Genomic DNA, 14,383 nt, shown 5'->3' on the forward strand with positions numbered 1-14,383 from the left:
ACAATTGTAAATAAAAAAAAAATAAAATAAAAAAAAGCCATGAAAAGCCAAAAAAAAATGGAAACAGAAAGATGGGGAAAAACTCACAGTCTTACACATATTTCTGCTTCCCCACTCTGTTGAATAATAATGCTCTGGACTTCTTCATAGGTTTTCCCGGTCAAGGGGATGCCATTCCATTCTAGCACCTGCATTCCTAAGAAGGCAAAAAAGCATGAGATCAAGGGCTCAGATTTTGACAAAGGCATCAGATAGATTCTTCCTGCCTAGTTTTGACAAGATTTGATGTGACATTCAGTGAATGTTGTTTAAATGGCACAACACATTAGCAAAGCCTTTCACTTCACACAGATTAGACTGTTGAATGTTATTGTCCCTTCAGCTAGAACTTACCTGCTGAAACAAGACAGGAGACTATTTCTCTGTTATTCAAAGTACACATGCACTCTCCAAAGTCTGGGTTGCATGATATTGAAAAATTCTACAATATCAAAAACATGCACACCTACCAAACATGGCAAGAAACCAAAACATTTTATATATCAGACATTTCCTGCCCAGCCATGGTCTTGGAAGATAACTGTTTCCTACAGTGACAAATGGCTGTTAAGAAGCCAAGACTCAAAGTGGAATTAATTTGTGAACGTGATTTGATAATTCAAATACATTTTCTCAACTTTCTCACTTACAAAAATACAAAAAAGTGAAGGCAGGGCTAACTGGCTTTATTGAAAAGATGTGCCTCCACATTTCAAATATCAGCCTATCGTTTGTCATGAAAAATTGACAAAATAGCTGAACATATTTAAAATTGTGAAAGGTAGGAACAGAGCTATGATAAACAGGATGAAAAACAGCAAATACTGATCTAAGCTACTGTGTCTTCCAAGTGTCCCAAGACTGAGTCAGGAGACTCCGTACAGATCAAAGTATCTCTATAAGGCAGTTTTATGCTCAGTACTTGCAGAATCAATCCCCCTATAAAAGATGTGAGGTGTATTCTGATGAGAAATCTTTTGATTTGAGTGAAATGCTTACAAAAAGCAAACATTAGATTTCTATCTGGAACTTACAACTCCGATTCTGAGAAATAATTAGTCATAAGGAGTTCAAGCAGATTAATTTCTCACCAGTGTAAAAATGTCAAAATCCAAGCCTCTGGCTCTAGTGGGAAAAAATGGGACAAGATACTGGATTCTTAATAGTCCACTAAAGGCAATTTATTACAAAACATATGAAAAACACATCACCCACACAGCAAGGAAAACCACAAACATGTAGCTTGCTACCACTTACACAGATAAAACCAAGTCTTCACCTGGGTCATATTTTAATTTCAAAATCCTGTGCAGTTGCATATAACAAATGGGAAAAATAATGAAGTGAAATGTGGAGATAAACTCATAGAAAAACATGCTGCTAAATAAAATATAATAAAAACTTTTTATGAAATAAATCAGATTAAATTATTTGACAATGAAAGAATATCAGAAATAAAGACTACAACTTTATATTCCAAATTTATCCATTGGATTCCATGAATAAGTAGTTGAAATCAGAATTGCTCATAACTGCTGTCATCAAGAATTTATCATTTTATTTGTAGCAGTTTACTGAAATACAGACTGTGCAGAATGACTAAAAAGTGATGCTCAGAAGGCAGTAAAGCCAGCTGCTTAATGCCAAAATAGATCTCACTTTTCCTAAAATTTAGCCCTTTTCATTTACCAGCCATGATTCAAAAACTTGATCTTGCTTTTGCTTGTTAAAGCAGATCTGATTTTAAGATGATTTCCTCTGAAATAAAGCAACAGCAATTATAAGCAAATGCATCTTTCCCTGATTTTCTGTCATACAAATATAATAACATGGACTCTGTCTTTAGAAGGTTTCTAGAATGGCAAGAACTGAAATTATTTTTGTTTTCTTATCAATGTGTGCCCTCATAATGCTATCATGGCATAAGATGTTACACATGACAGTAGGAACCTCCTGAGTAAGACAAGCAAGATCACTTCTTCCATGTATCAACAATGGACAAGAACAAAAGTCAAAACTTTTAGATATTTGAGAAAGTGGTTAATATCCTTCCATAAAAAATAAACAAAGAAACAAAAAACACAAAAAAGCCAAACCAAAAAACCCAGTACAACAGTACTTTGTTGACAAAATACTACCAGCTGCTGTCCAAGGTTTATCAAACCCTGCTTCTATGGCTTCAGAAGAAAATTCACCACAGGACCAGTAAGACTTGCTTCAGTTTAAAAGAGCAGCAGGAAGAGACTAGCTGAGTAACGCTGCAGTCCTGGGATTTGGAAATCAGGGAAATTTCCACTGGTGAGAGTTTCAATAGTGTGTGCAATGGCACCAGACTCACTCACTTGGTCAGTAAGGCCACACACACATGAACAAAGCAGCAAAACAAAAGGAAATGGAATATCAGCAGCCTTGGCTCACACAGAGATCTGTTTAAGCTGTCAGTTATAGGGGCATTTTCTTTTCATTGTGGGCCTGGTGGATTCACGAATGTTTAAAATCAAGCAAATTTTCATTTCAAACTGATCTGACTGATAGCCCTGGAGTCTAAGGAAAAAAAGAATAGGAAAGAAATTGAATTTTCTTTTCTCAAGGTGCAATTGTTACATACATTTTGCTTTAAAAAAACTTTTATAAAGAAAACCTTCAGGAGGAATACAAGTTTAATCAACAAAAAGAGAAAAAAATTAACAAGAATTAAAAAACCCCAAATTTGCCTAAACCCAGTAACATTCTGTCACTGGTCTTTGGTAGTCAGGACATGATAGTCACAATTCCAAAACTTTGTATGCTTCAAATCACCAGTTTAGTAAAAAACCCACCCTCACACACAAAAAACCAAAACCAAAACCCAAAAAACAACCACCAATCAACCAACCAACCAAAGAATCCCCAAAAAACCAGCAAAAGGAAGATGATACATTGCTCTGTGACAGCACTGCTGACTGAGGAAGAACTAGCAATTGCCCTGATAATCGAATGCATAATTTCTTCTAGCAACTTTTTCTTTAATATTATTTTATTGTGATAGCTACATTCTGGATTGATGGTAAGCAGTATCACCTCCCATAGTCAGTAGATAAGCTTTAAATATCAAGGCCTCCTACCTGCTCCGCAAGTGTGCTGATAGACATGATTTGCTCACCCTTTTATTTATCTACAGTATAGTGACATTTAGAACCTGGAATCCAAAGAAGTTTATAATCTTCCACTGATTACAAAATAATTAGATGATTACATAAAAGATTAGATGATATCATGGTTATGTCAAATGTATTAACCTAAAAGCAATTCAGGAGTGGATCCCTTCATATAAAATCCATGTTCATGACCACTGGTTTGAGGGCTGTTTCTTAGATGTTGATCAAGGACTGTGGCTGTGAAAGCTCCCCGCCACAGATCCAGGCACTGGTTCTCTTTCCGCTTGCACTAGTTTTAGGACTTCCATTAGTTTTACTCTGGACTTGCAGTAATGATGGAGCTGGGTTAATGACTGGACTTGATACTCTTAGAGATCTTTTCCAAACTTAATGATATTGTAATTCTATGATTCTAATACAAACCATTGATGAAAATGCTCTTTAAAAATATCAAATTTTTTGATCCTGGCTGGACAATAGCTTTGGATCAGTTTCCTCTGTATTTGTGGACACAAGAAATGACACAGAGTTTAGTAATTTTATAGCAATAGTGGGAGTGATTCAGAGCCACAATCTTGCATTATTTATAATATTTTTTTCATGTTAAGAAGAGTTTTCAGAAGAAACACAGATGGCAGGAAAATATCAGATAAATTGTTGGTTTTTTTCTGTGAATAAATTAATACTAAGGAATTTGTTAGACTTGAAAGCTTATATTATTTATTTACCCACAAAACCAATGTAGCAAAGCTGAAAATGCCATATACTGCTGCATCCCTGTCTTTGCAATAAGATCTTGAGCATTGTTATTTCCATTTACTTCATGTAATCATGCATTTATCAGCTATTTAGATCCCATGACTGCATGCATTTCTGACTGGAGAGAGGTTTGTTCCTTTATCCTGAAGCTTTGAGAAGGAGACTGACTGTATGGTATGAAAAAAGCAACTGAAATAAGAGGAAGCAGAGCAAAAATGCTCAAGTGTCAATGCTGTCTGGGGGGGTTGTGTATGACCTGGATTTGGAAAGGCTATAGCATATGTTGTATAATTCTTGTATAATTTCTTTTTCTTTATGTCCATTTCCTTAATAGTGATCAAGGGCAGAATTATTTTATTGCTTCATGAGGATATTGCAAATATATATATATATAAATGAATATGTTTGAAGAGTGCCTACTCTGCTTTGGTGGTTGCTCTCAATAAGTACATCCTTCAGTCCGTCACCTGGGTGATAAAGCTCTACTGTTTAACTGAATGTGGCTGTATATGTAACATTCCTATTCATAAAACAGCACAAACCAAATTATAAAATATGCAGACAGAATAGGTCTTTGTGTTAGAGTTTCTGTCAACTGAAAGGCACAATATTTATTTGTTTTAACCCATCTTACATTATTTCTGACATTTTCTGTCTTCTTCAGACTCATCCTTCAGACATTAGCTGGCTGCATGATTAAAGCTGAAATAGTTGAAATTGAAAGGAATCTTGAAATCATCAAAGGATTCAATTTCTCTGAATATGAGTCCTGACATAGTTGATTTGAACACTGAAATGCTAAACTCAACCACTAAATATCTCTTGAGTTTTATTTCCATTTGTAACATAATGTGCACTATTTTAAAGTTAATCTCAGTCACTTTGAATACACTGTTATACTGTAGACTCTCCTATTCAATATACTGAAGGCACCTAAGAAGTGGAAAAAATAGTTGTTTGCTGTGTCACTAAGAGTTTGTAATTACTTCCAAAAAATAAGACTATAAATGTGTATAAAACCTATTCTTTTCCCTTTTTTTTGCAGTCTCGGAACTGCTGTCCCACTGGAATTTAAAAATATCTAAATATTACAATATTGGAATAGAGCATCTGAATTTGGTTACACCATAGTTATACCCCAGATTGCTGGGGTTTATTCTCTGCTTCATCACAGTTTGTATTGTTAATTCTTATGCAAAATAAACAAGTCCATTTGAATTACATTTTTCACCGATCCAGTGATCACAGAGGAAAATGAAATTGGACTCTACAGACTAACAACTTCAATCAGGAAAATGCAAATATTAATGTCTTTCTATATCATAAAAGATTTAAAATTCAGAAACATTACTTTGAAATCTCAGAAAGTGCTATAAAAGTTAAATGTGCACTCAGAACAAGGAGAAACAATATAAACTTGCAATCTGACATTCAACACCAAATTACTTTATGGTCTGTGCTCTCCACTTATTTTTCTTTTATTTCTAAACCTTTCTGATTGTTAAAAGTAGGTTGATGAAAGTCAATGTGTTAATGTATTTCCCCATACTGCTGGGCATGAATCACACCAAAACTCATTATTTTTTGTAGAGATCTTAACTTCCTTTCCCATTTGTCATTCACACTCAGGCTGCATATTTTCCATTTATTACAATAATAATTATATAGACAACACTCACGATTCTTAAAAATGGAAATGTTCATCAAGTAGAAATGATATCATGGACTTGCCTATGCCTCATGGCTGCTGTGCTGCTGCTACAAAATGGCATTTATAAAAGCACAGCCAGAGCAAATCAATCTCGTATTTGAGGTGTACTTGGCATTTACTGGCAGCTAAACCCCACACCACTGATGTGCAAAGCTGCAACTACCACAACAGTACTAAACATCTCTCTGGTTTTATGTGCCTTCAGATTTGTAGATATATAGACACATGATTCCATAGATCACCCTTCAGTTTGAACTATGCCAGAGCAACAAGTGATGATCAAGATGTATTTGTGTGACCTAATTGAAGCTTTTGGCAAGTTAAATGAAGATTAGAGTTACTGTTTATGAAAATCAGTATGATATAAATAATGTTTATAGCACTTTCACCACTACTATACCCTCAAAGATTAGTTTACATTAGTTACTGATAGATGATCAGTTAAACTATGCTGAACAAAATGTTGTGGTGCATTGTAACTATTTTGTGTTTTAAAAAAATAAGTGGGTCTTTTTGTAACATAGTATTCAGTGAAGCTATAGAGCATAGTTTATTTACTTTGCTTTCAGTATGTCATATATGATTTTGCCAGAGAAATGAGCTTCCTGTAGCATGATCCAATTTAGCTGAAATTCTTAGAAACTTCGCTATCAGACTGTGGTCAAAAAATCCACAAAAAAGCCAACAAAAACCCCCTTTTTAAAAAAAAATTCTTATGAATTCAGATTTTTTTAGAAAATCTTGTAGCAATATATATGGTAAAATGAAAAAGTCTGTTCATTCAAACTTACCTAAAGATTGGTCTAAAAATCAATAAACGAAGCTGCAGGAATTTCTCTTTGCTGTCTCCCTCATGAATGATAAATAGCTAAACCCCATTATTTTCATGAGGGTTTAATGCCAGATAGGAATTAAGATTAGTATATCCCTGTCTGCATTCTACATTTATATTTGTGTATTCAGAATTCAGTGAGTTTTTAAAAATTTCTATTTTTGAGGAATAAATTATTCAACTTTACACAAATTCTGTTCTGTTAGTCCAGATTTTTTCAGATACAACTGCATGTGGAGTGATATTCGGGTTTGAAATTTCCTTTTCGAAGGGTAAGAGTGACATGTCATGAGATGCAAAAAAATAATTCTTGTGGGAGTTACAGTGTGTGTCTGAAGAGTCACTCTCTCTGTATTAGTTTTTACTCTCCTTAAGAATATAAGTTCTGACAGCAAACATGTCAAACAAAGTCTATATAAAACACTGTTGTATTGTCAAAACAATTAGACTCTAAGCACAATTTAATTTAGATTAAAAGAAAAGTGACATAACTTATTACTGTTAAAATCTCTAGTGTTGTTCTAAATACAAAGAAATCTTTAATACTCTGTCTTCTCTACAGAGGAGGACTGAAAGTACCCATATCTCAAGCAGGAGGACACCTATTGGCTGCTGCTAAGATGCCTATGGCCTGATCTTCTCTTTAGCAAGGTGAATTTCTGTCAAGGATAAGTTCAAGCTCAATGGAAGTGGATCCCAGACAAAGCCAGACTCTCCAGCCCCAGTGGCACTGGTGTCTATATGTTGATGGAGGATTTAACTTTCTGCTCTGCCTGCTATCTCTTCTCAATCACTTCTCTTTCTTCAGTCAAAATATTCTCCACTAATAAAAGAACACAGGACAAATTGTGTTCAGACCAGTAATCATTACTACATCCAAGAAACAGCAAGTACATCGCAATCTGTGGTATCTGAGTTGGTACTCAGGTGACAAGAAAAAATGAGTCAATGGAGAGAAAATCATCATGATTAGATTATTGACTCTGTCATGAGTAGCTACATAACAGAAACCTCCAGAATAGCATTAATGAGGCCTAATTAATTTTTGGCCCACCTGGCTAACCCATAACAGGGGTTAATAACAAGCCTATGGGGCCTGACGGGATTCACCTCAGGGTACTCAGCTGGTTGATGTCATTGTGAGACCTCTCTCAGAGGTCTTTCAATGGTCTTGGAAATCTGAGGTTACTCAGTTTGTTCTGCCTACAGGCTGAGGAGAGACCATTGCAGTCTACAGCTTCCTGACATGGGGAAGCAGAGGAGCAGGCACTGATTTCTTTTCTGTGGTGACTGGTGACAAGACCCAAGGGAACAGCATGAAGCTGAGTCAGGGGAGGTTTAGGCTGGATATTAGGAAAACATTCTTCACCCAGAGAGTGATTGGGCACTGGAATAAGCTCACCAGGGAAGTGATCACAGCACCAAGCCTGACAGGATCATTTGGACAATACTCTCAGGCACATAGTGCAATTCTTGGCACTGTCCTGTGCAGGGCAAGAATTTGGACTTCATGATCTTTGTGGACTCCTTCCAACTTAGGATATTCTATGATTACAATCTATGAATCTATGAATGACATATGAGTGAGAATCTATGGGTGTGGGTCTTCCAGAATAATTGTGCAGGAAGAAAAGGCAGATTCAGGGCACACAGGGTGCCATCAAGATCCTAACACTAATATTTGGCTTCTCAGGACACATAGCTCAGGTAAGGAAAAGCAGCCTAAAAAAGACAGAGCAGAACCATGCATTAGCAAAGCACTGACTAAAGCAAAGTGCAGCCTGAAACTATAAAAAGACAATGGCAGGAAGATAAAGAACAGGACTAAGGCCATAAGATCCTGAGATAAGGAAAGGAAGGACAGAGTAACCCAGCAACATTTTCCAGTGACACAAGGGTATGAGGTAGAGAAACAAAAGATAAAAATCACTATCAGCTTCTGAAAGTGTGCAAAAGGCACCTCTAAGACCATCACACAGTTGCCAACTTAAGAACCCAGAGGATAAGACTCAGCAGCTGGCATTCCTTGCTCTCTGGATATATCACATCTTGATGCTTAGGAGACCATGGATTTGAGAGAATGGGTTTATTTAGAAAGTACACCAGAGAAAGAATCAATCCCAAGGAAAAGTTGCTCTTAGCTGAGGACCCCAAACATGCTGCATCTCTTGAGGCCTCCTGAAGAGACTCTTCTCACACTGACCTGGGTGTCTAACCCTTGCTTGATGAAGTCCTGCCTGGTCTCCAGCGAAGGCACCACTAAGAGGACTATAGAGGCCAATTCAGAAAATAAAAGCATTATCAGGATAGTTTAAATACTGAAAGCATGCTAGGAGTGAGCAAAGGCCATGGTTATGCATTGGATGGAAATGCTGGTCATATACAAACAGGAACAGAAGTTTTTTGTGACTCAGTGAGAAAACACCACTCTTTAAGCAAAAAGTCAAGTCTTAATGAGTATGGCTGAAGACCTTAAAATACCACTGTGTCACACAGGATAGAGCAAGATCTTTACTTGTTATGTTCTACTAGGAGTCACTCTGTCAATAATCCTCTATACCCTAAGGAGTCATTTTACAAATCAAACATTATGTGATTATTCAAATATAAAGCAGAATTTACTCACTGTTATTTCATTTATGACAGTCACGTAACCTTAAAATTGAAAACTACTGGAGAGTGCTATGTGATTCTCATCTTCTGTATGTCTATTATTCAATTGTATTTGTAAAATTTTCCTTTTAAGAAAACTTTTGGGAAATTATGATCATAGTGTTAGGTAAGGTAAATTCATGATGTAATCTCAGGACCAATATGTTCACGTTCTAATTCCAACTGAGTTAAATTTTTCAGTCACATACTGAGTTTCCAGATAGGCAGGTTCATTATCATTAAAGTTATTTAAGAAAATTATTTTAAAAATGTTGGCATTGCCTTATCTGGAAAAAATGAAACATTTCTTTACCGTTGTTCAAAAACAAACAGTGTTTCAATTTCAAAAGGAGTTTTCAGTCCAAAATATTTAATTTGAAGTAATATCTAATTTGAAAATGAAGGAATTTAATCTCTCACTTTTTTCCGGGGATGAAAGTTTACTTCATAAGAAATCCAACTTCTATTTTTATGCTATCATAGATGTATGGACAGGAGAAAGGTCACAGACATGCCAAAATATGGTAGAAATGTAAAGGTTGTTACTTATTTGCTAGTTTGTTTGAAAAAAAGAGATGCTGGGGTTTGTTGGTGGGGGTTTTTTTGGTGTGGTTTGTTTGCTTGCTTGTTTGTTTGTTTTCTTCTTTCTTTTCTGTTTACTTACTCACATCTTCCATTGCTTCAGGAACATTTTTATCACCAAGAGCAGTATCACTAGGAAGTACTACAGTAGAACACAGATTTAAAATTACAGTATAAATAGATATGTTTGCAAGTTCTTAATGGTATCTCTGGAGATGGAAAGAGATGCTCTTATATTTAATAAAATAAAAATAAATACTGCTGGAGAAATTTGACTAGATGTGTCAGTTAACTAATTTCAGAAAAAATATACAACAACTTCTAAGCAAGAGGTATTGATTTTCCTACAGGGAATAGTGACCTATTCAAATAGAATAAAAAACCCATATTAACTTATGAGATGTCAAAATAATTTCCCTTTATAAAGTTGTCAGAATAGAATTCTGAGTGTTGGAATGACTTTCTTTCAATGAACATTTGCCATGTTTCTCTTGCGGAGGTTAACTGAGTGTTTGCACAAATTCCTGACATATAGCATGTCCATAGCTGTAGAAAGTATGTGGAACAAATTTGTTTGGTTATTGGCTGGTTTCAACCGACAAGGATCTGAACCACAAATGAAAATGCATAAAATAATTTTTTTTTTTTTCAGATTTTGAACAGACTTAGAACAACAAAGAAATGAGCATGGAAAGCTATGTGGATGTTTTCAGGGAAGAACTGTCGTGCACACATGCATACTGCTGGTTTGGTTTTACCTTGGTTTGGGTTAAGAGTCAATGTACCAATTTTTGGCTGTTAAAAAGAAAGTGTCTTGCCTCAGTAGTTGTCTGGGAATTACAAATAGTTAATGAATGAAGAGAAGCAGAGTCATCTTAGGATGGCTCATCTCAACTGACACCTATTTGGAATGAGATGAATCACATCCCTCAGGCTATCCTTTCACTTACAGTTAGAAAAAGAGCTTATAATACAAGCTGAGGTAAGGTATTTACTTTTCAGACACCTAAAAATATGTGTATTGATTCCCTCCTTTGTCATCTAAAGATAGATCCGTCACAGAAACAGAAATGGACTTATTTTTTTCTTAGTTTAGCAAACTGCCAGCTGTACCTTATCGATGAGAAGAATGAACTGAGAGACAGTAGTACGTCAAGTGAAGGGTATCAATGGGGCACCATCAGAGACTCAGTTTAGTTTTGCTTCTCCTACAACTAACCAATTGAGCAGCATAGGCACACCAATTAGCCTCTTTGTGCCTCAGTTTCTTCATATGTTAAAAAGGAACAGAGGAAAGATAATGTATGTTAACTTTGAGATGCACAAGTGACAAGTGCTACTAGTAAAGCTAAGTGTGTTTGATTATCAGAAATCTTTCTAATAACAGAGTTGTAGGAGATAGTGCTGTGAAGTATTAAGGGCTGAGTATTAATATCCAACTTTTGTATCCCTATAACTCATTCGTAAAGGAATTTAGTGAAAAAAATTACAGGATTATTCAGCTTTAAGACATAAATGTTTCGTATGTTCCAGAAAAATGAGGGACACTAATAGTGACATGTGCTTGAACTGACTGACATTTTAACAGAAAGCTGAAAAACTGCAGGATTTCCACTTTTAAAAATTACTTGTTCTTTCAAGTGCAGTGACAAAAGTAGGCATAAGCACCATTTTTGGGAACATCTGTTGAGTGACATTAATGATAGTCCAATTTCACTGCTGGGTTAAGAGCAACAGGGTTCCCTCATATGATGCAAATGGTGCTCAGGGCAACCAAGATGGGGGATTCAAAAATATCCTTTCCTTGCATCTCAAGCACCACCCACCATCTCAGCAAAATCTAAACTAGAAATTAAAAATAAAAAAAAATCTGATCTGGTTAAATGTTATTTGTGAGTAGATTTTATGAGTAAAATCAGAGAGATCTGAACAAATAGGGACAAAAACTTGTACATGATCATAATTAAGAGTACAGTTAAACTTGCTCTACTGGTTTTGGGTGCAATAGTGGTCTCTTCCCATCTCTCTTGCAGGGGAATGAATGAGCAGCTGTGTGGGGCTTAGCTGCCTGTCAGGGTATAAACACACTTGTAGATTGGCAACATGAATCAGAGAAAAAGGAACTGAGCCCCTGTAAAGACAGTGAGGATGGTCCATGATATGGAACTAAAATTGTCTTAAAAGTAATATTATAAAATAAATTTCATTTAATCTTAAGATAAATATTTTATCTTGGCGGGGTCAGCCCCGGTTAGTACCAGGTGCTGTAGACAGTCCTGAGGACTTCACTGTCACTGTCCAAGCTCGCTCGGCCGTGGCAGATGGACCTCAGGACTTAGATAGTGGGGTCAGTTCTGCGCACGCTGTGCCTCACCTGAAAAATCCACTGTGCAGGTTCGAAGGGCACACCCCCACGTGGGGAGAGTCCTTCCCAAATCTTCGTTCGTGAAGTTTGGCCATACAAATATTTTAAAATAATTAATACTCTTCTCACTACCTTAGAATGTAATTCTGTGAATGTTTAGACATCTCCAATGTGTACACGTCACTTTATTTTTTTTTGTTAACATCTCTGTATATAAATTTTCCCTGCAATACTTGATCAAAAAGTAGCATTATTCTTACAAATAGGTCCATTGTAATAAATTTGGTATTTGTGCTTGAAGAAACAATTTTGCGAATAAATGATGCAGGTTTAGGCCCATGTTTTTTTTCATTCTTTTTAGGGTTCTCTCAAAGAAATTTGAATGCACAGTTACTGAAGCTATTCTGTACATGATGGTGATTATTTGGCAGCTAAATAGCTAATCAACTTCCCTGAATACTCACATGCATATTGATTAGCAGTAGCTTCTATTTCTTATTATCTATACTAAAACAAATGATCTCTTACCAGCCAGTCCCCGTGTATTTATGTGTTTCTTACGATCACAATTAACATACTGAATTCACCATGTTAGCATCAGGAAGAGGAGCAAAACAAGCTGTGATACCACATTCCTTAACTGATAGCTATAGTTATAGAAATATAATTCTTGCCTCTTCAGGGAAAACAGTTTCCCCATGGGAGAAGTCACTGTTCCCCAAGCATGACAACATCCACAAGATGTTGCTTGCAGCTGGTGACCAGCAAGAGGAGGACAGGGCTGGTAGTTCAGGGCTCAATTTCAAGCCTCCTGAAGACACATTGGAGCTTTGCTGCTGAAGTAATGGAGTATATCAAAACTTGTAAAAAATAATACAGCCTACAAGATATAGTTTAAGACTTCTTGGGTCAACAGTGAGGAGTTGGGCTTGATGAAACTGTGGCTCAAGTGCTGTGGTGCAGGTACCTGTACTGCTGTTCCTGCTATTGCGCAGAAAATGGAAATTGCAGCCTAAAGAGGCAACCTCTTATCCTGTGACAGCAACAGCAGTGAACTTCATCTACTTTGGTACTTTCATAGTCTTAACTTTGCAGCTACACAACTAGCCCTAAGACAAGCTCTGCCCCTATGTCTTAAAACTTGTATGTTTTAAATACACATCAAAACATTTAGAACTGCTACTGAATTCTCAGCACTGAATCCTCATGGTAGCTTCAATGGGTATTGCAATGGCCTGCCTATTCCTCAAAAATATGCTCAAGTGAGATATCTGAGCATTATTTTTTAAACTGACAAATATAAGCGTTACACTGACATTTCACCTGTAGACTCAAGCTCAAGTGTATTATGGGTCAAGAAGGACAAAAGAGTTTGATCATTTCACTATTTAATCTTTTAAGACTTCTTTCATTTCACCAAAGCTATTGAACAGGTCTGAATCTTCTTCCCAGGACTCATATAATAAATTTATTAATGCTAAAGACAATGTAAGAGAGTGAAACAATAATCCCTACTTTTATATCAAACAGCTAACTATTCTTTCCCAGACAAAGGCAGAAAAATAAGTGCTGTATTTAAGAGAATAAAAATTACCTATTTTCTTTCTTCTAGAGAAAATTTAAATAAAAGCACCTTCCTCTCAAAATTGAGGAATTACATATGTGTAACAATAGGCATAAATGAGGAAAAAATATATGCGAGTAGTAAAAATGCCAACTGATACACACCCCAAAAACATACTGAATGCAATAAAAGAGTAAAGCACAAACGTTATCATATCCTTTAGAGATGAAAGTCTTTGAGCAATTCTCCTTTGGTGAAAAGTATCCAAAGAGTTGTTAAATTGCCTATCACCTAATCACAATTTCAAAGGCATTTCTTTATCTTCACCAGAACTAATGATTATTTTCTCGAAAAGTAACAAAACAGATTTATGTAATTTGAATTTTTCATAATAAATAATAAATACTGCATTGAGTCATTGAAACACAGTATCATAGAATGATTTGGGTTGGAAGGGACTTTATCACCTAGTTTCAACCCCCATGCCATCCACTAGACCAAGTAGGTCAAAGCCCCATCTAACTTGGCCTTGAAATGTAAACAAGAAATTTTAATGAAAATAATGAAAAGCCCAATCACTTTTCCCCAGTTCATTCCAGTAAATGGAGGCAATAGAAATAAAATTTCCAACTGTTTTCCTTCTTTGCCAATTCTTTGGAGGCCTGCAAGACCATTCCTAATCCAACTGCATTTCTCTTCACAGGCAAATGAGAGTAACCAAATGCATAATGCATCCTAACAA

At 35.9% G+C, this 14,383-nt stretch overlaps 1 protein-coding gene across 13 annotated transcripts in view; it reads right to left on the reverse strand.

The window, feature by feature from the left end:
• Positions 1–14,383, reverse strand: part of PCLO (piccolo presynaptic cytomatrix protein) — a 341,027-nt gene that overhangs the window by 89,971 nt on the left and 236,673 nt on the right. For 10 of the 13 annotated variants that reach the window (XM_071552738.1, XM_071552733.1, XM_071552734.1 and 7 more), the window contains exon 11: positions 88–196. In XM_071552738.1, the coding sequence (XP_071408839.1) occupies positions 88–196 (109 nt within the window). The remainder of the gene's footprint in view (positions 1–87; positions 197–14,383) is intronic. The other 3 variants (XM_071552742.1, XM_071552741.1, XM_071552743.1) reach the window with 1 other exon arrangement.

The sequence above is a fragment of the Pithys albifrons genome, chromosome 3 (assembly GCF_047495875.1).
Source record: "Pithys albifrons albifrons isolate INPA30051 chromosome 3, PitAlb_v1, whole genome shotgun sequence".
NCBI classification, from domain to species: Eukaryota; Metazoa; Chordata; class Aves; order Passeriformes; family Thamnophilidae; genus Pithys; species Pithys albifrons.